At 44.7% G+C, this 26336-nt stretch overlaps 1 protein-coding gene across 1 annotated transcript in view; it reads left to right on the top strand.

Annotated features, from left to right (window-relative positions):
• The first annotated feature begins 4091 nt into the window (after positions 1–4091).
• LOC146350427 (uncharacterized) overlaps positions 4092–26336 on the top strand; it is a 168168-nt gene continuing 145923 nt past the window's right edge. Inside the window, exons 1-3 of the mRNA XM_084845548.1 lie at positions 4092–4166; positions 18186–18807; positions 19294–19358. Coding sequence (XP_084701674.1) covers positions 4092–4166; positions 18186–18807; positions 19294–19358 — 762 coding nt within the window. The remainder of the gene's footprint in view (positions 4167–18185; positions 18808–19293; positions 19359–26336) is intronic.

The raw sequence follows: 26336 nt of genomic DNA, 5'->3' as shown, positions 1-26336 counted from the left end.
AATTTTGCGGCCTAAAAACATTAAATAGCATCATAAATCCTCTTTCTCTATAGAATGAAAAACCTATCCAGGTTCCAATCCTGAACTTACTTGCATCCTCAGAAGTAAGCCCCATGGACATCAGTGGAACCTACACCTAAGTTAATTAATACTCATAGGATTACAGCCTTAATCAGAAAGACCTCATTTAATAGGAGATGGAAGATGCTTTTAACAGGGTGGCGCCTGCAATAGCTGTCAAAACTTTCTGCCACCATTTTGTGCCTCCTTTCTACTGAAATTTGAGTCATTTTATTATTTGCAGTAATAGAAGAGCTAACAGGAACATTTGTTATATGTGCAGTGGCTGTACTGCACATATCTCAGCATATACTTGATGCTGTGCCCATATTTGACATCATTATCAGCATGTGCCCAGCATAGCCAAGATGATGGGGTTCATTTGTGAGATGTTAACATAACATTAGATGTGCTTAGACCATACATTGACCGTGGTTCCATGCAGGGCTCCACACCAGTAAAAATCACTTTACAGAAATATACTCCTTGGTGGGGGTGGGGGTTGGAGTGAATGTCATCAGACTGGCAGGAGCTGCTCAATAAGAGAGGCTTCTCCCCTTGCTCTCCCTCCTTTCCCCTGAAAGGCCAGATGCACCTGCATTGCAGTAGCAAGCCTCATTGAGCACAATGGGAGTTACTTCTGAGTAGACACACATATGCGTGTGCTGGGAAAGAGTTGGGGGGACACAGGGATGGGAAACTAGACCCCTTTCTTACCGCAGGATCTCTATAATGAAGGTGTGAAGTAGCTACTTCCCAAGGCAATAAACCAAGCCATGGAATTGCAGGTTCAGTAAAGTGCTTTACAGGCTTCAGGAAATCAATGCTTTAAACTCTGTATTCAATTCAGGGGGAGCTCTGTAAATTCTGATGTGGACATTCAAAGGCAAGCCACGTTCAGCACAATGGGAGTTACTTCTGAGGAGACACTAATGGGCTCGTTCTGGGAAAGTGAGCAGTAAACACAGGGAAAGGGAAAGCAGCCCCCATTGTAACCCGATGCTGCACAGGATCACTGTAACAGAGGTGTGAATTAGTTACTTCTGGGCAATAAACAACGCCATGGAGAATCACAGGTTTGGTTAAGAGCTTTACAGGTTTCAGGGAATCAGTGCTTTAAAACTGGTATCTCAATTCAGGGCGATCTCTGTAAGTTCTGATGTGCACAAGTCTCATTGAGCACAATGGGAGTTACTTCCGAGTAGACACTAATTGGTTTGTGCTGGGAAACACAGGGGACAGGAAACACCCCTTGACCAGGGTCAAGGCACACCCCTGGGCAGTGTAGCATACCTGAGGTAAATGTGGGGGTTGGGGCACACAACAGCTGTATCGGGGAGAACCTGAGGAAAAGGATCGGACTTTAAGCAGTCTCAGGAAATCTGGTTTTTCCCTAGTAAGCTCCGGGATGGCTGCTGGATAGCCACAACATCATGTATCCCTAATGACCTCAATACACAGCTGTCTCAGAGTAAATCACTGGTGGAGACAACCCCTTTTTATGGTCCCTAAGAATGCTGATGACACCCAACTCTATCTCTCCTTTCCATCTAAATCCAAGAAAGCTGTTCTGGTTCTAAATCAGTCAGTAATGATGCCTGGATAGGGGCAAACAAACGGAAGCTTAATCCAGACAAGACAGCAGTGCTCCTGGTCAGTCAAAAGGCAGATTAGGGAATAGGGATGCAGCCTGTGCTGGATGGGGTTACACCCCCTGAAATGCCCAGCTCACAGCCTGGGTGTACTCTTGGACTCAGCCTTGAACCTGAATGCCCAGGTTTTGGAGGTGTCCAGAAGTGCATTAGCACAACTGAGGCTAGTGCACCAACTGTGCCCGTTCCTAGCAATGTCTGAGGTGGCCATGGTCACACATGCCTTAGTTACATCCTGTTTGGACTACTGTAATGTACTCTCTGTGGGGCTGGCTCCAAAAACTGTTCAGAAACATCAGCTGGTCCAGAATGCTGTGGCCAGACTGTTGACCAGGGCTGGTTATAGATAGCAGGTGACTCCCTTGTTACAGCAGCTTCACTGGCTACTGGTTTGTTTCTGGGTGGAATTCAAAGTGCTGATTGTGCTCTATAAAGCCCTATATGGCTTGGGACCAGGCGACCTGAAAGACTGCCTGCTCTTATATGAGCCTGCCTGGTTCTTAAGATCTTCTGGAGAGGCCTTTCTTTCGAGAGCTCCACATTCAGAGGCACTTTTGGTGGTGTCCCAAGAGAGGGACTTTTCAGTGGCCACTCCCAGGCTGTGGAACTCCCTCCCAAGGGAAGCTAGGTTTGCTCCCTCTCTGCTGTCCTTCTGCCAGCAGGCAAAGACTGTTTTGTCCAAGGCCTTTGGCCTGTAAGTGGGTGTGTTTGGTTGGGTGCTGTTTTTTATTTTATTTTATTTTTTATCCTTTATATGTTATGTTTAATTGTATTTTAATGTATTGTTTAATTGTTTTAATCCATTTTAATTGTGTCTGTAAGTCACTGGCCTACCTTGCAGGAGTGTTGTACTGTGCTATGAACAATTTAAAAATTAATAGAAATGCACAGTGTTATGACTATGCCTTAGCTTTCCATTCTCCATCATGGCAAAATGCAAAGTCTTTGAAGTTCTGCAGTCTTTCCCAGGAATGCCTTCCTAAATTCCTCACATGCCAACAATAATTCACCACAGTACTGGAGCCTTTCATTGCACCAACATGTTTTAGAGATCTAGAAATCAGTGTTGATGCTGATGACACGATTACATGATTTTGATGATGCGGTGTCTTCTTTGCCTATGCTGTTCTGGTCATTAATGTTAGGTTTTGGAGAGCCAGTGGAAGTATAGTCCCCTACCAATACAGGCGCTTAAAATGTGGCAGTTGCAGGGTACTAGAACATGCCTGCACATGGGCCAATGGGCCATCTATCCCTTACCCTACAGAAGATGTTAAGCAGTCTGCAGCAAGACATCCCGATAGTGATGCGGCTCTCCTGGACATTCCTTGCATGGGGCTGCTGGCTGCTACAACAGCCAGGTTGAAGGTTAAAGGAGAAGAGAGGGAGATGATGGCAAAAGTCCAGAGGGAAAGCTATATAGGCAAAGTGTCAGAGCTCTTGAGAAACAGGAGGCAATGGGCCATACTGACCCAAAGAGCTCTGGTCTGTCATAACTCTTTCTGCTGAACCCAATTGCAAACTGTGATTGGGGAGTAGTCCATTTGCAGTGCACGCCCCTGTCAGAAGGGTGCTGGCAGAATGCAAGGGGTTTGTTTCATACCTCCACACCAATTCACTCGATTTGAAATTAGCATTGCCACTTTTCTCAAAGTGTGTGGGACATTTGAATTAATTAAAATATGCACAAATTATACAATCCCCGATGGCCTAATCATATGGTTTAAATGCAATTGACAGCTTAAAAGTTAGGCTGTTTTTTTTTTTTTTTTTAAGTTTCCTTTTTCCTATCCTATTTTACAGATAGGAAACCTGAGCACAGCAAAATTACAGCTTGCCAACTCAGCAATAAAAACTTATAAATCAGGAATTGAGCCAAGTTCTCTGAAATGGCCTTAATTTCCATCCTACTTTTTGCAGTTATAAATGAAAGATATTCCCAGCCATTTGGGCACCAGTGTTGCATAAAATGAGATCCCATTCTCGTTTAAAGGGAATCCATGTGGATTTGACATGAATTAAAACTGAATGAATTTGCATTTTCATTCATTCCAGTTTCTCAGTCACAGGTGAAGACAGTAATAATATGAAGATGTGGCCCAACCTCTCTGTCCGAACTGTATTATGAAATGATAAATGGTTGTGGAAGATAATGAAATCAGCAACAGTAATTATCCTAAAATATAGATTTTAAAATAACTGAGAGGAAGGGAGCAATTCCAAGCTCCCTGGAAGGGCTGCATGAGTGGCAGGGCCAGTGGATGCACCAGCAGAGAAGGCGACTGCTGCTGTGGGATGGTGCAGTGGTGGGAAGCTCTGGTGGGCATGTCCAAACAGGGCATGTTGCAGGAGGTCAGGATCCTAGGACCCTGCAATACTATGGCTCAGGACTATGCCATGCCAGCCCTGGAGCTGGCGCAGTTAATCCCCTCCCATTGTGGTCAACAGGAGAGGGTAAAAAGCAAAAAGGAAGGGGTTGGGAGAAAGGAAACAGAAAAAAACAGAAAAAGACCCCCACTGCTGTCCTGTCTACAGGGAGCGGGCCAGGCTTTGGATGTGATGATTGCTTCACTATGGAATATCCCTGCCACCACTGTAGGATTGCTCTGCTCGTTGATACAGAAGACAGTAAATCCTGCATTGTTCTCTTTCAAACTGGTTGGCAAAAGCATCTTCTCCTGCGCCAGGAGGATTGGCATAGGACTAATCTCTTATTAAAGCTTAATGATCAGAAGTGCTCGATATTTCCAAAGGGCTTGGACTGGGGAAGAGCCATTGCACAGTGGTAGAACATGGGATGCAGCCCATGGGGGGTTCCTCATCTGGCCTTCCAGCTTTTTCCCTCAGCCTCACCTCCTTTCCCAGCAGGGAAAAGCTCTCATCTCCCATCACCAGCTGATCCAAAATAAGTTCTTTGCACTACTGAGCACTGAAAAAAGGCCCCCTCTTGGGGGGCAAGCTGCTGAGTGATTCAGTCCTGCTTACTTCTGAGGCTTCTCCTGCTTACTTGTGAGTACACATATGAGAGACCCATTCATCCCCTTCCTGTGGCACCCCCAATCTCCCTCCTTCCCACCCTGCTTTCTAGTTGCCCCAACATTTTCCTTTTCTTTAAAAAACCAAAGCAAAAACCTTTTTACATGGCTGGCCTACTGGCTGCTGAGAGAAAAGCTCCAGCTGCACCTGCTGTCTTCATTTCCACAGTGTCTCTGGATAGGCACTCTGACCAATTATGGTAGTGAGTGCAATGCTTCATTTTGTGGTGGCACACCCATTCCGTAAAATGTCTTTTAAAAGAAAACAAAACCAAAGAAAGAGATTGCGGCAAGTGCCACTGACATGGCACTGTCATTTTGGGGCCCTCTGGGCTGTGTGGCCCAAGACTTGCATCCCATGGGCTGGCCGTAGTGGCACCAGTGGTAGCAGAATTGGAGAGACTTGGCACAAAATCTTGGAGAACTGCAGCCTGCCAAAATATTGATCGAACCAGCCACACACACACACACACACACACACACACACACACAGAGGATAGCTGGCACAATGGCGACACGCTAGAGCCATAAGGAGATGGCACGGAGGAGACACAGTCCTGTGCATTCCATCCATGCAGGTCAAGAAAATCTGCCCCTCCTATAGATACCCTGGGGAGGGTCTTGAGACCTGAAGATGTCCAGTGCTTTTGTGCACACTAACAAAAATTTTAAAAGACACTCCCAATATCTCCTTAAGAGGCAAAAGGAGACAGCAATTTGTCCATGGACAGCTCCCAGAAAATAGGAACTCTCAGGTCAACAGGGACAGCTTTTATCCAGTAGTGAATACTGGATGAATGGTTTATTATGGTCACAGACCAATACACTTGTATACAATACAAAGATTCATCTAATTAAGAGTAATTGAATAAAACTAATAATTTTTAAAATGGGACCAGCGTAATTTTCCCGTCATTTGCATGGAAATAAGGAAAAATCTAGCAACCTTCCCAGTGACGTAGGATGAATCATCCTTCAAACAGAACATCACCAGCTCTTCAGAAGCTCACCCATAAGGGGAAAATCTGCTTTTCTCTGCAGCCTTTATACGGACTACACTACAGGGGTACATGAGCAACAGACTCTCTTGCACCCATTCCACATGAACATTTCTGTAGTATTTAATTGTCATGGTTTGGACATCGGGAGCACTGTGAAATACAGTATTATAGTCATTCATTCATCCATTATGTTTTTATACATTTGTATAGATCACACAACATTGTTTTTGATACATACATACATAGGCGTGTGTGTATATGCATATACATATATACAGATAGATATGGATACATAGATGAAGCCAGTGGGAGGTTTCTTCTCAGTGCAAATAGCTTTAGAGAAACACTTTGTCAGGACCACAGCATGGGAGAAAAGGGTTAAATTCCCCCTACAGCCTCAGTAATTATCTGTCCTCCAGTGGTTGCTATTTGCATTTTTTAAATTGTGTACATTAAATGCAAGGAAAAGAGGCATTTAAATTTACGTCTAGTTTGGCCTGAATGTTTAAGCTCTGACATATCTTTAAAATGGAGGAGGAAAAAAAAAGCCACCAGAGGGCAGTATTTATTACCTTATAAAAAGAGTATAATAATAGATATAATTACGAAAACTCAAGAGATTTTGTTTTTCTTAAACCTGTTTGTTTATAAGCACAAATCAAGCAGAAAAGATGATACAATGAAGAATAGGTCACTGTAAATCTAATTTAATATCCATTTTCAGTACCATTTGTGATACATTTTGTGGCTGTGTCTGAAAATGGTTGTTGTTGTTGAAGTAATAATGGAAATAAAGAGCAACAGGGCTGTGCAGTGGCAGCATCAAGACAAAATGGGGGAAGTGAGGTACAAATAAAGTTTTGCACATTGAGTCTTCTCCATTCAGGGGAAATGTATCTACATTTTAGCCATTGCACAATAGAAAACACATGATAAGAAACCCACTATTCATTCATTTATATATTTGATTTGTACCCTACCTTTCTACCAAGGAAAATGGCACTCAAGGTGGCTCTTCTAATTGACTATTATTCTAATCTACTATTGCTTTAATTTTATTCAAAAGGAAGGTGACTTCTTGGGCTAGGATTAATCAGTCATGAGGAAAGTGTGATTCCTCTGTACATGCTCAGAGATGATTGCTTATATGCTGCCAGTGCCATGGCTGGGTCCTTGTTAGCAGGAGGAGGCAGATTTTTTCATGCCATTCCAGTAGACACCAACCTATAGAGAGCTCTGCCAGATGAGGAACAGGAAACCTAGGGGAAATCTCAGTGTTTGTTGTGCTCCTTATAAAACCAAGCCATATTAGTAGCCTTAGCCCCAAGGTAAAGAGTATCACATCTGGCTGCCTATTATTTGTGTAGCTTGGTGAGCTCTTAGGGCTGCTGGCCAAATGAATCCAAAGTGCATTTGGAAGAAAATGAGAAGGCAATCAAATAGCCACTAAAACTAGAACAAAAATCTGTTGGTGGAAGTAAACACATTTAACTCCAACACTAAATGAGAAACCATTAATTTGTATTCAACGTGGGAACTTCCAGATATGTCCATAATGGCATGAACTTCCTACATATCCAGGGTTAGCTTCTATCTCTTTAACATTCAATCAGCAGCATGTTGGCTTGCAAAACCAGATGCTGCATTCGGATGATCGCGACGGGGGAAGAAGCCATTGTGGCTTCTCCCCCCCCGTGTGCCTGCCATTTGCATAATCCCCTGTGAGGCAGCACGGGTTGGTGTGACATCCAAACTGGATGCACGGTGCAGTGGGGATGGCTTCATATCCACCCTACAACCTCTATTGCACGTCGTGGGTTTAAGGGTGGGTAAGAAGCCACCCCCGCTGTGCCACGTGCCTGGTTTGGACAAGACGCCAACCCGTGCTACATCACCACAGGGGATTATGCAAACAGAGGTTGTGAGTGCAGCATATGGGGGCGGGGGGAGAAGCCATAATGGCTTCTTTCCCTGTCACAGTCGTTGTCACTGTATGATTACAAACCACAAAAAAGCGTGGATGTTGCAGCATTGTGTGGGGAGTAGAGTTGCCAGAGTATGAATGGAAGTTTCAGGGTTTTAGCCACCATCTCAGGATCTCCACAGGAAGGATGAAATCTTGGGGTCGAAGGTGAGAATCAAGGGTGCAGACTATTTGATGCTACAAATCTAGAGTTGCATGACTAGTCACAGCACATAACAGCTCTAAGAACTGACAGCAGTTTACTTTTGTATCCACTTACGGAGCAGCACAGCAATTCTTGAGTGTAAAGTACATGGAAGACTGACATTCTACAGCAATCTAATTAAGTTACATGCTCTGTAAACTTCAGCTATATTAGAACTTTGCCCTTGAGTATGTGTAGTATTGGTGTAGTTCTGTCTGCCAAGGTATTTTGGAAGCAACACAAGAAAATAAATTCCCAGCATCCTCATCCTAAACATACTTGCTCCCTGCTAACATGTTAGAATTGCAGTCTAGATTCAAGAAGGTATATGTATTATATTTCAGACATTTCTGAAATAAAATGGAACAGAATTGAGCACTTAAGTATATGTAATAACTCCAGTTGCAGTCTGAAGAGGTATAGTCCACTGAATCCACTCTAGACTCTACCACTTCGTTCTACTCCATATTTAGACCAGGTCACATTTACTGGATAAGAGAATGCTGGTAGACCCTCCTTAACAAGAACATCTTCCCATAGGGGACGTCAGTAGTTTTCCCTATAGAAATTGTTCCACTTTCTTAAACAGCTGGGTGCTTCTAGATGTAGGGTTCTAGTGGTATCAATCAAAAGACATTGTGCAGTTATTCCATATTTTCCTCCTTAATGGATTTTTCATGGCAAGAAAAAAGATAGAAGTGGTGATGGGAATGACAACCTCGTTGGAAGCTCACCCTTGTTGAGCTTATTTTGACTTTTCTTGCTTTAATTTTTTTAAATGTACTTTATACTGAGAGTAGATTTGTAGGTGATTAACATGCCTAATCATTTTTGGAGGGTTGCTTCTATACTAACTAGACTTTACTTCTCTGGAATTGCCATCATTTGTTTGCTCACTTATTATGAAAAATCCAGACATTATTGTCAAATCATTGTAATCTAGTATTTTTTTAGTTGTCCTCCCATGTTTTTTTCCTACTTCGGTTTTTTTTTTTGGGGGGGTGCACAATAAAACACAGTTGCAACACTAGCCTATCAGTGAGAACACGCAAAGCCCTATTGAGACTTTTAAGGGTACTGGACTTTAATCAAAATTTTCCTCTTTGCACATTCAGCCCATTTTATTTCTTTTTGTTCAGTGTGGCTGAGGGATTACTTGTGAATTGCCCCTTACTTAGGGCTTCTTCATGCGGTACTTTTATCCTGCTATTGAGATTGCTCACTCACGGAAGTTTGCGGGCCCTTTAGATGACATCGTGAACCTCCAGGGTGTCTCCTACACTAAATGACCTTCATTCTATTTTTTAAAAGATCAGAGATAATGAGCTATCAAATTACCCCACTTGTGTTCTGCTTGAGTTCCCTCCGTGAAAAGAGGAAAACCTGCAAGAAGAGGAACTAGACCAATGAAACATATGGAAGACTCAGATAAGGGGGAGAAGGAGGGGGAAAGGGGAGGGGGAGTCCGTCATGATCCTGCATTTAAAATGGAAGCAGAAAGCTCCGTTTTAAATGCAGGATTTTAGACTGGTGTAGAGATGCTCTTAGTTTCTGTTCATCCTTTTTTTTCTTTTGTAGTGAAATAGTGCTATTTCATTTTAAAAGAAAAAGAAGACATTAATAAATAATGTAAAGAAAGCAGTAATTAAAGACAACTTCCCCAAACAGCAGATTCTGATTAAATAAGTGGAAATTAATCACTTATCCTCCCCATCCACACTGAATATAGAACAGGAAGACCATGGCCATGGGGAAGGGCTGGGTAATATAGAACTATATTAACCCTCCCTGGATAGAAAGATCAACTGAACAAGCTGGTATTGTGATCGATATACCCCAAGAATGCCATACAAATAAAATAACTGGTGGAAATTATTAAGCACGGCACCATTTGCAGGTAAAAAATCATGCCTTTATTGAGACCTGCCCTGTTCCAGTAAAACAAAATAGTTACACCTAAGTCATCAGGGTCAATCATACCCCACAATGTAAAGTACAAAAATGTACACAACTGTATGTGGGGTCTAACTGACCCCATAGCTTTTAAAACAACAACCATATTGTGCCAATAACATACATACAAAATACTTAAAACAGTCGCAAAAGTGTAACAGTCCAATACTCATGACTTGTAACAACAAGAACAAATCTCACAGGCCTTGCAACTATAGCATACACTACCTGAGCAGTCTGTACCATCACATTTCACAGCTACATGAGTAGGACAGACAAAACGGATACATGAAGCACATAGTTGCTGCAATTTTCTGTCATTGAGTCAACCACAGAAATGATACTTCCCCTGTTTCTTGGTACCAGCAGTGCCAGGCCCAACCACTGGCCCTCTCGATGGCCCAGGCAAGATGGCTCTGTTCTTAGACTCAGCCTATAGTTTGATCAACTCTAGACCCAGGACTATGAAACAGAAATATCTTTTGGGATGTTCACACCATGGTGGGTTGTTTAGCTTCCAAAGAATATAGGAGTTTAAAAAGGCAATGTCCATTATATTTGGAAAACCACCAGTGGCCTCTGATTTGTTTTTCTATTTACTATAAGCCACTCAGATAACCTTCTGTTATGGGGCAGCATACAAATGTTATTAATATATAATAAATAAATGCATATGAAGTGCATGTGGAGACCATCTGATCAGAGATGACCACACCACCTTTAGTTTTATTATAATAACGAATGGTCTAAGGATTCAATTTGTTATCTGAGTTTGTGACATCTTTATACATTGAAGAAAGGGGAATCAATGTAATTTCTTTCATAGATAACTAACTAGTATCAAATCTTTTTGAAAATCCAAAATGTTGTTGCTCACATGTTTGGATTTATGGGTAAGGAATGCTGGGAGAATTTCTGGTTTGTTTTTAAGTTCTTTTGTTTCAATCTGTCAACCCGTCAGGTTTTTCTTAGCGAATTCCCTGACTGGTGCCATGCTGGTGAAAAGTTATCAATTGTTATACTTCACCTGGAACTCTGTAAATCTGATCTTACTTTATCAACTACTGCCTGTCTAGAGTTTGACTTGCTGGGGCCCCCTTATATATGTCAGCACCATAAATGTGTGATATTTTGGAATCACAACAGAGCCAGAATTTTAAGCGATACTTTGCGGGTTTGGATGGCATACATTGCCTTATTAGGCACTTTCCACTGAATCAATTGTAACATTCTTATCTGGTATGAAGTACTGTGGGAAAGTTTCACACTTGGGGCCAAAATGACCCCAAAAGCTGGATTAGTAAATTTTGTGCAATATTATAAGTATGATGATGAAAACCAATTTTGCTGGGTTCTAACTGGAAAAAAAATGTTTTCAAAATTCAGGATTGTAAAGGGGTTTTGTAAACTTATGGATACTACTGACCCCTGATACTGTGATGATGTTAAGGGAAGTTTGTCATTTGCTTATTATGAAAATATAGGTTTAAAAAAAAAAATCCCTCTATACTCCTTTCTTACATGAAATGGACAGACCAGGTTCTGGGCTAAGCCTCCCTAGACATGACAAGTAACTTATATTTAACAGCATTTGGCTGTATAATTTTGACCCCAAGCACATTATATGCATGGTTTTCAGTTGTCCCAGGCATTCCAATGTGGGTAGGGTTGTAAGACCTTTTTCTTCTTCTAAATTAATACACACAAACCCTGAAATACCACATGGCAATTCACACCTCATCATGACTGAGGACTACCTGGAACATGGAGTCATGGAGGACTGACACAAAAGTGTTATGATTTTCCCCCAGCGCTGTTGGGGTGTGATCCATCTAGCAATGGAGGGTTAAATAATATATGGACCTTGGCTTAATTTCACTTACAGCTAACTGAAGAAAAGCAATGTCTCAGTAGCACTAAAGGTGCTTCTGCTAGTGTAGAAACAACTTCAGAGTAAAGGTAATGTCTGACCATGATACATTCCTGCACATATCTAACTGCATCAATAACATGCCACTGAAGAAATAGATGCCTTTCCATTGAATATTATTGGTAGCATATTATTGTTTATTGATTCAATCAAATGTGTACGGAAATGATGATAGGAAGTTTCTTTCTTTTTTTCAGTGGCAGCCAGGAACATAATTCAGAAAATGTGACATGCAGTGCATATTTAGCAGTCTTCAGGTTGTGAGGAAAGGGATTTACAGGGGCATTCAGGAACCTGTTACTGCTTGCACAATGAAAACTGTATTTACTACTGTATATATATAGTAGTATGTGTATATATACACACGTATATATTACTAATATATATATATATATAGAGAGAGAGAGAGAGAGAGAGAGCGCACACGTGTGTGTATATACACACACGCACACATACAACACAAGAGAGCACATATCTCTTAAACAGAAGGCGCATTCTTGAATTGTTAGGAAAAAGGTGGATAAAGTGAAATTGTTGGTATGTCAGCATGTGCGTGTATGTGTATAATGAGCAAAACTTAAATCATGGCATTAAAACGCTCTCTGACAAGCTGTCAAGATAACAAGCTAATTATTGCTAGCACACGGTGTCTAAAAGCAGCTAAGTACTCTGCAGAAAAATATATATTCCCAACAACTAATCAACCTGAAGAAAGGGAATGGGAGCAGTCATCCTGAAATACTCAAAACTGGCTTTGATTTTAATGCATTAGGATTCCTTATGGACATGCATGTAACTTCAAGGATCTCAGCATGTAGCTTAAAAAGCAGTTAGTAAAACTGGCATAGGGGGAATTTGCTGAAGAGAATTACCTACAAATGGGCCACATTCACACAGTGAGTCATTTTCGCATGTCATGATAAGCCACCAAGGCTTAATTCACCCGTGAGGCTCCAAGACACATGCCGGACTCCATTTTGAATATGCAAGCTGTGGTGGGGGCCTGCTGTGGCTTGTTGTGTTGTGCGAACCTGGGTGTTGTGGGTTATTTGAGGGTTAACCATTCCTCAGATAACTCTAGAACAACTCATGGAGCCCTGCAGGTGAATTAAGCCATAGTGGCTTATTGTGACGTGTGAACGGAGTCAGTGTTTGACTTTCATGGAACTCATGAGTTCCAGCTGGCCCAAGAATTTCCAGGTACCCAGTTGTGTTTTTTTCCACTGTGCTGCACAAATGTGGTCACATCCAAGATGGTGGTAAATAGAGTGGAAATCAGAAGGAACCCTGAAGGAGCTGCATTTTAGGAGGTTGGAAGTAGCAGTGACATTTACCAGATTAATTTAGCTCCTCCTTGGAATTCCCAACTACAGTAGAATTAGCCACAGATTAAAGATTTTTTTTTTGTTTAATCTATGTTTAAAGAAGAACATTCTAACCCCAACTAGATTTCTTGGAGGGTTGCTTTGTTGACAGAGTCAAGGGCTGAGGGCCAAGTCCCAACTCCAACCTCCCCCACCCCACCCATGCCCTTTGGCCTGCTACCAAGTGCTCTTGCCACAGATGCACCTCCTTTATGCTTAGGTTGGCAATGTTGAGTAGGGGTGGGGAGAGTCAGTACCCCACAGGTAAGACCAGAACCACTGTAACACATGAGTAATATATGAGATTTTTCCCAGTGTCCTATCCACTCATTGTCCTTTCTGTCTCCTTCCCTTTGTGGACCATGAACATGTGGGTATGGCTAAGGCAGAGTCCATGTCTGTGTCTTATCAAATCAGTGTGTGGCATAGCACTACCATTTGTCTGCCTGCCCATGTGGAAGCTGTTTTGGCTATGGGCTTCAGTAGTTCACGTCTTTCTCTGGGTTATTGCTTGCATTTACTGTTGCAAGACAGCACTGGTGCACATGGGGTGGGGAGAGACTGATTCTCTTGGCATGGAACATTGCTCTACCCACATCTGAGTTGTGCAAGGCCTGAGTTTCTTCACTGGTTCAACAAAGTTTCACGTGCAATTGCTCCTATTCAGCTTTTTGCACTGCACAGAGGGCTGTAAGATCAGCGCATTAGTGATCCAATCGTCCAGTTCTGCATTGGCTCTGAGACTTAAATATCTCTGTATCTATATACTAGTTGAATGTGTTCAACTGTAGATGTTATGTTAGGCAATTCCCAATATGGTTATTCACCACGGAAAATGTGAAACTTTCTTTTTCTAATAACAGCTCTGTATTTCTTAGATCTATACGTATCACCCTCCCCCACCATTTAATCTGATAAAAAAATCCACAGTTACAGTTAAGTTCACATTCAGTTATGTATGTAGGAATACTTGCTCAGCTATATATATTAGCAGGGCAGGGATGATACTATGTCTATTTGGGGCCTGTTCTGGTACAAATAATATAACTGCTCATCCAGCTGCAATTCTGCCTTACTTTCAAAAATGCCTCCACTATTCAACCCAGCCTCCTCTTAACCCCACCCCTCCCCATGTTTCATTAAAGTATTACAAATGATGGTTAAATGACAAAAACTAACCATCCTTGTTTTCAAACCTCCAATGGTGCTTTTCTGCTTGACAAAAACTGTTCTAGGGTGATGAGATAGGGAAACGAGGACCAGCAGGGCCCACGTCTCCAGTGTCTGGCAGCTTGCTCTCTTTTTCCTCCAGAGCATAAGCAGTTAACTCACACACCTTAAGCAGCGAATTAGTTTGTATGCTTTGCCCTTTACATGGATGTCCTTGAGTTGCTCAGTGTAATTTGTGTCAGTACGGTTCTGTTGTCACTGCACAGACCGAAGCTGTGACACAGAACTCTGCCAGCCAGAGGAAAAGCCACACACAGAGGCAGGCAAGCCACTATCACTTAAATCAGGCAATGTAGTCACATGGAAGTGGCTTCTGTTGCATAAGGATTTGAGTGTGCGTGTGTGCGTGTGTTATCAATAAACTCCAAGTGTGCGCAACTCCTTATGTTTTACTAATGCTATAATACTAAATTCACACACACACACACACACACACACACACACAGCTAAAGAGAATGCAAAACATAAATCCAATAGTGCCTTACTGAGCCATCACATAACCATAAAAAAGAAGCCCATTATGGATTCAGCAAAATGATCATACATTGTGCAAATATTTAAACTGACAGAGGGCAAATAGATAAAACCTTATTGCAGAGACGTATCACTGGCGCCCCTTCCTTGATTTTTTTTTTTTTTTAAACCACTGTGGGTGCCATACAGTCAACCTGCAGAAATGATCTGGAGCATCTGGGAACACTCTCTTCCACCCCCATTAAAATAGCATTACATATATCAATATGCTCCTAGCCAGTGAGGATAGAACACATGCGCGATGTTTTAATGTGTTGCTTTAACAACCGATTGCCCAAATGCAGAATGGATTTCTGCTGGGTGCAGCACCCCAAAGATCTTCAAACAAAGACCCCCTGTAGCTAAGCTTCAAGGCTACCAAGATATGCAAGAACCACAAAATGGTTCATGCAGGAGCATAGCTAAGATGACATTGCTGGCACAGTGGCAAAGAGCAATCTCGCAGAGAGCCTCAATAGTGGTCCTTTCAGCAATAAAAATGCCCTTCAGATAGTTAATAGAGAATCCTGCCAGTTGACTTACATGAACAATAGCATCTTACATCCCCTTTGCCATTTATCTCCCCTTCATCCTTCACTGTTGCTTGCTTGTCCTGTGAATGATTATGGCAGAGACAATACCATGCAATACATCAAACCACCAAATCGGTACGCTTACACCGATTCTTAATTTGTTTCCCCTTTTTCCTAAAACTTCAGTGTGAGTTGCTATTTGGGAATAGAGGGGGATCTGATCTGCTGGTTCAGCACAGAAGGCTTTGTTTTGCAGCGATGTTCCATTTCTCATGACTTCTTGAAATGTGCTTTGTTTGCGTTTAAGATCGTTTTAATATGTATAGGCCGAGAATGCCAGACGGGAAGGAGTCAGAAGAGGTGCACATGTCTTTTTATCCTCTCATTGCCATCTCAACCTGTTCTCCCCTTTGCCCCCATGGGACACAGCCAGCCTTCCAGGATACCTCCCTCTTTCAGTTGCTCATCTATAATTTAAGGTATGATTTACACTGTAACTAAGCCAACAGAATCCAGAGCATCTTTTACCTTGCTTAGCTGCTAATGAAACCTTCATTTTCTGTTGCTGTTTTAGTATTGCTCAGCTACTGTACATTGGCTGGAAAAAGAACAAAGAGTCTTGCAGCACCTTAAAGATGAACACATTTATTCTGGCATAAGCTTTCATGGATACTGCCCACTTCATCAGAAGCATGAAGTATAAATCTCAAATTGGTGGATTTATATACACATGCTGCGGGGAGGGAAGGGAGGTGTAAACTGTATTGTCAGAGGGAACTGGAATGCAGGAAGTACAGACAGTGATAATTACCTTAACAGCTGCCCTTCACAAAATGTTTCGAGTGATAACACAGACAGCACAGTTTACATCTCTCTCTCCCCCCCATACCCCACCCCAGCATATATATATATATATCTGCCAATCTGAGGTTAACACTTCATGCATCTGATGAAGGGGACAGTGTCCATGAAAGCTTATGCCAGAATAAATGTGTTAGATTTAAGGTGCCATAAGAGTCTTTGTTGTTTTTGCTAAAACAGACTAACACAGCTATCCCTTCTGTCTTTCTTCCACACAAACTATGGAGCCAAAGCACCAAGCCACTGTATTAAAAGAAATCCAGAAGACACTCCACAAAATAGGTCTTTTTGCAGTATCACTTAAGGGAGTAGCTGAAATCAGCTAGTCACTGCAATTCAATGTTCTGTTTCCTGATCTATTAATTTAGGGCTACAACTAGCATCCACACTCCCTGCATTTTGGCTAGATGCCTCTCACTAGGTCTCAGCATCCCCCAGTCAATTGTGGAAACTTCTTCCGCCTACACCTGGGAACCTGTTCTTGTGGCCTTACTGCCATATCCTTACTAACTACAGATGATAGGGCTGAAGGGATTGATTACATTTATATGGCTGCCCATCAGCAGATATTCTCTGGGTACTTTACCAGGAGCAGACCACTTTGGAGACCAGAAGACTATCTTTGGAGAGCACTCTTGCTGGGGAGATTGGCCTGCCATGAAGAACCAGGGAAGACTAATGTAGCTGTACCTGCAGTAATTCTCCCAGACAGTGAGGCCCTCCTTTATTTGAGTGCAAACTGATGTCCTTTGAGGCTCAATTGCCACTCTAAGCCACTGGGATTTGTGTCATACCTCATCTCCAATCTCAAGAGTGGGCTGAAAGAAACAATTACTTTGGATTGATAAGAGAGCAATTTGAATATGGAGTTTACTGAAAAAGGCTGCTCAAAGGACCGGAAGCTTCTTTGAGTGGAAGTGGAAGATTTGGGGGATTTTGCAAGACTGAAGTTGGTTGAAGACTAGTTTTGCCTGTGCTTGCTTCTCATCTGCTGAACCTTTGAAAATGTTTGAAAATAAATACATTTGAAAATAAAAAGTATATATGTGTGTGTGTGTGTCTCCACATATGAGGGAGCTGGCCCCACAAAATGCTGCCTCAGGTCTTCCTATTGCTTGAGGAGATAGAGCAATAGGACCACTGAGCCTTCAGTGTGGTGGCCCCCTTCCTGTGGAATCCCCTGCCTTTGGAGATCAGGCAGGTGCAAATGTTGTTTCTGGAGCTTCCTGAAGACACTGTTATTTTGGAAGGCCTCCCTTGAGTGATCAGCCACGGTTTATCAAAACTTGGTTTGTCAGAACTATGTTTGTTTTAAAAAATGATTATTTTAACATGGTGTTTTTATTCTTTTATCCTGTCTGCTGTTCACCACTCTGAGATCTTTGGATGTGGAGTGGTATACAGATATTGTAAATAAATAAATACAAATAATAAATAAATCTACAGTGAAAACCAAGCATGTGCCCAAGCACAGATGTCCCAAGCGTGCTTACACTTTGGTAGCCTTTCCTAGCAGGCATCTAGCTGGGAAAAGGTGACCACACAATATAGGGTTTAGTTTTCTATCAAAGGCTCCCCACCCAATCCCATATATTTCACATAGGGTGTTATTGTGCTACCCCAGTTCTCCGGTATCCTGGTGCCAGTTAAACTGCCTCTTCTTTGGCGCTGATAGAGGAAGTTGTGGCGAGGCAGCGGGTAGCCGTGCTCATGCAGTCCAGACTGGGCAAGGGCCGCACACACCCGCTGACCCCTTTCCGCAGTTACTCCTAGGGCAGCCTTCCTCAGCCTGGTCCCTCCGGATGTTTTAGACTTCAACTCCCATCAGCCTCAGCCAGCATATTATTATTATTATTATTAGCTTCTATCTCCCATTTGTCCCTAGGTTCAAGGCAATGCGCTGCATTTTGGAAGGCGATCGCACAACGATGAAGGGATCTCTAACACGGCTTGTTCGGCTCCCACCGCGCGCACGGTTCCTCGTCGGTGCGTGCCCTTGCAATCAGCGGGACAGAGTTTCGAAGGAGCGGGCCGCATCGGGCAGGGGCGGGCTTGGCTGCGCTTACCCGCCTGCCCCGAAAACCCAGCAAGGTGCGCAGAAGGCGAGTCGCCATTTCGACGCGGGAGGAAATTTCGCCCCCTTCCCTGCTCCGGCGCTCCAGCGCGCGGCGTTTCAGCCCCTCCCCTGATCCGGCGCGGCCGAGCGCTGCCTCGGGGCCCGGCCGCCCCTTCCGCCCGCGGGGCTCCGCCGCGCACCTGGCGCGCTCTTTGTCTGCGCTTTGCCCGAGCGCGAGAATTTCGCTCCGCTCCCTTGCAGCCAGCCAGCCAGCGAGCCGCGGCGGCGGCAGCATCTGCTCCTCCTTCTCCGGCTCGCCTTCGCCCAGCCGGGCTGCTGACACCACGCGCGTCGCTGGGAGCCCGGCGGGCTGCTCCCCTCCCTCCGTCCGTCCCTCCGTCATCGCCCGGGACGCGGAGGCGCCGCGCCCCGCCGCGGATTTGGCGCGCAGGTAAGGGCGAGCCAGGGGCGCAGCGGGGCGGCCGCAGAACCGGGGACGCTCCGCCGCCGCCGCCGCCTGGTAGCGTCCCGCTTCCCCAGCCGGGCGGCTGCTGGATCGGCTGCGGGCGGGAGGCAGGGGAGGCTCGGAGGCGGCGGCGCGCGATCGGGGCGGGCAAGGGCGGCCGGGCGGGCATCGGCGCGGGCATCCCAGGCGCGCATGGCGAGGCTGGAGCGTGGCGGCAGCCGGGCGCGCCGTGCGGGGCGGGGGGACGCGGCGGCGGCGGCGCCCGGGCACCTCCACGCAAGGGAGGAGGGAAGCAGGCCGGCCGAGCCGGCGCCAGTGGCTCCGGACAGATGGGCGGGCGGAAATCTGGGCAAAGCGGCGGCGGCGGCGGCGGCGGCGGGGGGACGGGGCGGGCGGGCGGGCGGACGTGCGTGGGGCCCGCGACGCGATCCTGCCTCCTTCTCACGGGCTTTCCTTTCCCCCTCCTAATAGGTGTCCCGCGCGGGTCCTTCCTCGGCCTCCGGTCCCCGCTGCCCCTCTTCTTGGGCTGCTCCCTGGTGAGTCCAAAAGTTTCTTCCCCCGCTTCCTGGGTCCGCGGGGGGCGCGTCTGTTGCCTGCTGCCCGGCGCAGCTGGAGTAGCAGCAGCAGGAGGGCCAGGCTAGCGGACGCCCCAGCGGCGAGGCAGCCCCCCCCCCGCCTCGCTCCTGGAAGGCTCTTGCCTGGGCAGAGCTCGCACGCCCCGGTCCACTTGGTCGCTTTCCAGCCACCTCTCGGGAGCGCCGGTGGTTCTGGCAGGGCGGGGAGGGGGCGGCGGCTTCCCCCATCAGGAAGGGGTCTTGGCGTGGCCCTTCCCCAAGTTTTCTTCTGGGGCTGGAGGGTGGGGGCAAAGCGAGCCGAAGCAGATTTCGCATCGCTCCTGTTTCCGTGACTTGCCACTTCCAGCAGAGACTACTTGATGTAGCTCCAGAACAGTTGCCATGAGAAGCGAGTTGCTGTCTTTTCTCCCATTTACCCGCCTTCGAAGGAGGCAGAGAGCATCGCTCGCTGGATAAGGCCATGCCTTGCTTGCAGAAGATCCCGGGCTCAATTCCCGGTATCCCTGCTTCAAGAACCCCAGGGACCAGGGCTGGAAAATAAAACGCCTATGCCTGGCACCTTGGAGAACTGGCTGCCGTCAGTCAGGGTAGAGAATTCTGGGCTAGATGGGCCAGTGGTCTGAGTTGGTGCAAAGCAGCTACATCGATTTCTGCGCTCCCTGGGCGTTTGGGGAGTTGCAGAAAACAGATGTTATTGCTGCAGGCAGGTGCCACGATTCGAATGTGTGGCCACTTCAGCAGGCAGAACGTGGTGTCGGTTGAGTGTCATGCCTGCCGTGGGAAGGGAGCTGGGGTCTGCATGTGGAACTGGGAAACCTGAAAGACGTGCTAAGAGAGGTTGGCTTGCGCCCCACCAGTTTCCCCCTTTTCTTGGAAGCCTGCCAAGCCAAGTGTGACGGCTGTAGGTTGCCTTCAAGAGGGAACAGACACCCCCATATGAGGGCTGGAGAATGATTGCAGTAACCACCTATTTGTGCTTTTTGAAAAAAAACGTTTGTGTTCCAAAAAGGGTTATGAATTGCTTTGTGTCTGGGAAGTGCTTTATTTGTTTGTTCGTCTTAGCCTAGATTGCATCTTACTATCTTAGACCGGATTGCAACAGTAAAAATCTAGAGTACCAAGTATTCATGAAAGGAGTGAAAAACACTTTGGAATTGCGACAAATGTGTCTGGCGAGAACTCCAGAAATTATGGATTTTATTGGAGCTGTGCTTTTTATGGATGTTTTGGAGGCTGGGAAACGCCCTCTTGAGTGCACTGGGGGGACCCGTGGCACGGGGTAGTCGAGCACAGGCTTTGCGTGTGGATGGTGCCATGATAATTAAAAGCTGATCAGAGAACTGGGCTGGAAGGAAGGAAATCTTTGCCTAAGACCAGGGGCTGCAGCCTTTCAAAGTAGACAGTCCTAGGCTGGATGGACCAGCGATCTGACTTGTTTTGGCAGTGCCTTATGTCATTACACTCTAAAATGGCGTACAGCCACCCCCAACCTGGCAGCCCCCTAATGTTTTTGGATTACAACTCCCATCATCCCAACCAGCATTGGTGGGAGTTGTAGTCTAAGCACATCTGGAGGGCACCAGGTTGGGGGAGGCTGATGTAGCATCTTTCTATAGTGGACCTCAGGACATATCCCTACGATTTCTTCACTTTAAAATGATTTACAAAGTTGGAACCACACTTGCGTAAACAGGGCTGGCAGCCTGATGCTCTGGCCACTTAATCTGAAGCACTGGAGCTGATTTAGGCTGCTTAAATGACCTGTGCGTCCATTCTTTGCAGTAAGTCCGAATTGGGCAGAGTACTTCTGAGTAACCATGCTTGTGGTTGGACTGTTAGGCCCGTAAGAAATGGTGAGTCTAGCATCCTTGTCTTAAAAGAAGTGCTAGTAAATAAATGCTTAGTAAATAAATGCTTAAAATGCTAGTAAATAAATGCTTAAAATCCTGCATATATGTGCAGGATTTTAAATAATCAAGATATCCTGCCACTGCAGATAGATCATAAAAGAATCCTGCTGGATCAGACCAGGCCAACCTGATGCCCCTGGGAAGCCCATAAGGGGGACATGAGGACAATAGTCCCCTTCGACTGCTCTTCCTCAGCAACTAGGAGTCAGATAGATGTTGCCTCTGTTCCTGGAGGGAGCATATAGCCATCATGACTCGTAGCCATTTATAGCCTTAACCTTCTTGCATTTGTCTAATCCTTTTTTAAATTGATGGCCATTGCTACATGTTGTAGAAGCAAATGCTGTAGTTTAACAATGCACCGTGTGAATAAACGCTTCCTTTTATCCGGGATGACCCGAATTCTATTATTATTAAGGCGGTATTATCTACTTTCTCTACACTATGAAAAATTTTATACACTTCGATCAAGTCCCCCCTTACTCACCTTTGTTCTAAACCAAAAAGCCCCAAATATTGTAACCTTTTCTCATAGGGGAGTTTTCCAGGCCGTCATCATTTTGGTTGCCTTTTTCTGCGCCTTTCCCAGCTCTACTGCAAAATGTGCGAATGCTGAGAATCAGGGTGCTAATTTAGGTAGAATGTCATGACTGAGTTGTGAGTTAATTGTTAACAAACTCCTAAATTGTTCCATTTGCCATGGCTGTCTTTTTCTTTCTGTGTGATATTTGGCTTTCTGGAATTATAAGAACACTCTGCCGTTGTTACCATTAAAGCAAATGGATCACTTTTTTGCAATATGAATTGCAGGTGTGGGCTTCCTGATCTGGATTGGGACTGCAGCGGAAGGCAAAGGGTTAAAGCCCTCCTACCTATGCTAGGTTCCCAATCCAGATCAGGATCCCTGTGCTTGTTTTATAGAGTAGAAAAAAAAAAGTGGGGGGGAGACATATCATCCTCTAATTCTGAATCACTATCATGTAAGACTGATATTATAGTTTGGTCTCTGCTTTTATCATGGCTGTACTGTCCCTAGCTATTACCTTTCCAGCTATTATGAGATGGTTTTAGCGCTTCATGGGACTCAATGCATTTTGATGATAGCTGTTAGTAGATTTAGTATTGTGCTGTTTTGGATTCTATTGTGGTGTTTTTGATTATATTATTTGTAATTTATGTCTCACGTTTGTTTTGTGCCCTTTTGTACATCACACAGAAAGCAATGTTATGGGGCAGTTAATAAATCTAAATAATATAATGCTTTGAACATTCTAGAGAGCTCATATACATGATCTCATGACTCTTTTCAACAACTCTGTAAAGGAGGCCAGTGTTATCTCTTCCCTGCTCCAGCCCCACTGCAGATTAGTGGTGATGGGAACTCACCTAGTGAGTTCATGGGTAAAGTGACGTTTTCACTTGCTGGCTCATGAGTCACACAGTCTTTGCTACTGCACTGTACCACCTCTCAAGTTCTGATCACATTGTAGGCTGCAGGACTGCCACTGTCCCTTGGAAATGCAAGGTTCCAAATTGCATGGAGAACTTCCACAGACAGAGGAGAACTTCCCTTCAGAAGGTCACCCTCCACGTGTAGAGGGCCATGGACATGATGATGGAGGGGGTGGGGCTAGTGCACCCCCCTTGCGTGTTTACTGTAATCTTGATTTTGAACCCCTGAATAAGGCGAATGTATTCTGTGTATGCCATGTCAGATCCAGTGTCAGACGCTTCCTTGACCTTGACCGAACTCAGGCGTATTAGTTTCTTATCCTATTTTGTGTCTACTGAGCATAAATAGTTGAGAGTCCTGAGAAATAAGAACAGCACTCCCTGTTTTTCAACAAGCTGTATTTATTACTTGCGCCGTACATTCAGTTATATGTAGCATACAGTGTGTTTAGAAGTAAGCACAGAAAAGAGTAAAAGGTGTGTGACAGACAAGGGAAGGAAGAAGAGAGGCATCCTTGGACAAGTTAGGAAAAAGAACAATTGCCATTTGCCTTCAAAGCATATTGCTCTTGATTTCAGTGGTCTAACTTGGGGATATTTGTGGGCTTCCTTCTTATATTTTCAGCTCCAGGGAAATATCAGGTTGTCATTTAATCTTTCTCTTTTAGCAGTATCCTATTACTGCTGCTCAGTCTCCCCCCCCCCCCCCGTGGCCCTGCATTGAATTTTAGAATGAATTATTGCCAGGCACACTGGGCATTAGTCCATGGGATGGTGATGGTGATGATGGGGTAACAGCATTTTGCTCCTTAGTAACTACCTACTGTGACTAGACAGCAGAACAATGGAAAGTGAAGCCCCACATCCAAGGCTGGGTTGAACCTCCATGGGCTAAGTAACACTCTTTGTAAGGTTTCCTTTGATATATTTATGTGGAGGCTGCAGGGTGGAGGGAGCTTAGTGCCACAATTAAACACTGAGAACTCCACTCAGTTAGAGCCCGATCCATAACCAAAGTGTTACACTGAAAGCTTAAATTCAAATATTTTAGCTTAAGAGGAGTAGATCCTGCCCCCCACTCCAGCTCTGCAGATGGGAAGAAAACATAACACTGTACAACTGCATGGAACATTGTACGGAAAATGATATATTATTAGAGCCTTTGCATTAAAAAACATAAGAATATCAACTTGGTAGAAACTGGAGTTAGTTTTTCTGATCTACTGAACTAAAATATATGTACATTGGAATTCATCCAGGTTTGTTCTTTCTCTGCCATCAGGTGCCAGTTACCACTCCTTGAATGGTGTTGTGTAGCACTGTCTCTTCAGCATCCCGCTGTGGCACTCTGTCTGTTATCCTCTGCTCCAGGCTCTGCATCTCTCTGCTTCCCACCCCTTTCTTCCCATCTTACTTAGAGCGGCCTTGTGTAGCAGTCCAGGCATACCAATATTTCTGGTAGTAAACCTATAAACCTGGCACATGTTTTTTGTATTCAACTTGAGCACGCTCCGGGAGAGAGCGCAGGACAGGAAGGCCTGGCGTGCTATGGTCCATGGGGTCACGAAGAGTCGGACACGACTGAACGACTGAACAACAACAACTCCCTTTTGCATTCCACATATTCACTGTATTTGTTCTTCCTTTGGTGCTTTTGCTTTTTTCATTAAAATTCTCCCACCGTCCCCAGTCCTCACCCCTGAGCAGCATAAAATCTAATGGAACTTAAGTACAGAAAGAGTCTGAAATGCCTTCTTTATCCCCACCCTTCTGAACAAACAAAGCTGCCATCATTAGTCAGTCAATGATAGCTTTTCTACATGAGGCATTTGTTGTACGCTTGTGATTCCTCACTCATGGTAGTTTGCAGGTGCTTTAGACGATGTCAACATCCCCCAGGGCCTCTCTTGTGCTTTCTGAGCATTTTCACAGGGCTTTTTTTGGAAAAAAGGGAAAGTCCGGCATTTGGGGGAATGGTGGAATGAAACACTAATGCATTTGCTCAATTCAGCTATACCAGAGCGCCATCTAGAGGTTATGTAGCTGAACCTATAGAAAGGCAGAGAAGGAAAAAAACCCAGGAAAAAATGTGTGTAGAGGATCTGATCTTAATCCCACAAAGAATCGGAAAGCAGAAACCACGGTAAAGTGGCAGGTTAAAAGCCTCACTGTACCTGGCAGAGCTTTCCAGGAGCACAAGCAGGCTTTCCCCCCAGCTCTGCTACTTGAGATTGCCTAACTGGGGGTGGTGTGGCTTGGATTTTGGCACTTGTGCATGCCAAGCATGTGCTCTACCACTCAGCTCTGGGCCCAGCCTTATAGCAGTTTTTGCCCACTTTAAGCTTCAGGGCAGGGTTGGGCAACCAATGGGCCTACAGATGTTGTTGAACTGCAGCTCCCATTCCCGACCATTGGCCATGCCGGCTGCGGTTTATGGGAGCTGGAATACAGCAACATCTGGAGGGCCACTGGTTCCCCATCCCAGCTTGAGGTCTGGTTTGGCTGCTGAAGTCAGTGCTAAAACTCTAGCAGCAGCAGGAGACTTTGATCCTGAATTGTGCAGTCATTTGATATACATCTTCTGTTTTCATTTTCTTATGCCCATGGTTTGAGACTCTCACCAGCAAAATGCATCTTGGCACTGGGCTGTATTTTAACTTCAGATGCATTAATGGGCATTGCAGTTGATCAGGAAAAGACAAAGGCAGTCATTTCATACGATGTCCTGTCAGCTCAGTCCAGCAGCTGCATTTCCTGATTGCCAATTTGCAGCTGTTTAATGGTCCTGAGACTTTAATGTTCTGGTGACACTGTTGAACTGAGCTGGCAAACAGAGCTGTGTGTTTGGCCATAAAGGGGGCTGAGGGGGAGGGGGGCTTTTCTTCCCTGCTTTGTATTGTGAATTTCAATATGGAGAAATTACATACACCCAAACGAGTCCATTTATATATTGAGATTTATTTATTTAAAATTATGTTTAGGCTGCCTTTAAGGTAGCACCTTAAAGGTAGCATTCCTCTTCCTAAAGGTTTGACCCTGTTTCTAACTTACTATTCTGGTTTCATTTCAAAGACATCAAATTGGTCGATTCATTCTACTGCTTACCAATAGCTGCAGCTTCTGGGTGGAAGCAACGTCGTACAGCTTTTGCCCCTCCGTTTCCTGGCTCTTCCATTGTCCTCACCTGGATTCTTCCCCTGTTTAGTCTGTTAGCCTTATTTGGTCTGCATTTGACCAGAATTTCAGCTGACCTTTGAAGAGAGCAGAGGAATGATGAAATTTGTCTGGAATATCATTAAACAAACACAAGAGTCCATCATGGGATAAGATTGGGAGAAGTGGCACAGTGCTTAGGCATTTTTTTCCACCTTGGGGCATCAGCTCCATTTTTCCTGCTGTCCAGCAATTGAATAGGTTGGTGGTAGTAATAATAATATTGATGATAATGATAATGATAATAATAATAATAACAACGATCCATGTTTGGTTACATATGTGCAATTCTGAACCAAAGTATAAAATTTCACACACTGGTCTTTGGTACATAGCAATTTTAGATTCGTTTAGGACAGGAACA

This window comes from Heloderma suspectum, chromosome 3 (genome assembly GCF_057233095.1).
Source record: "Heloderma suspectum isolate Gila_16-S chromosome 3, 16-S_ref, whole genome shotgun sequence".
Taxonomy (NCBI): Eukaryota; Metazoa; Chordata; class Lepidosauria; order Squamata; family Helodermatidae; genus Heloderma; species Heloderma suspectum.
The sequence above is the reverse complement of the archived record's forward strand: the minus strand, read 5'-3'. Positions and strand labels throughout refer to the sequence as shown.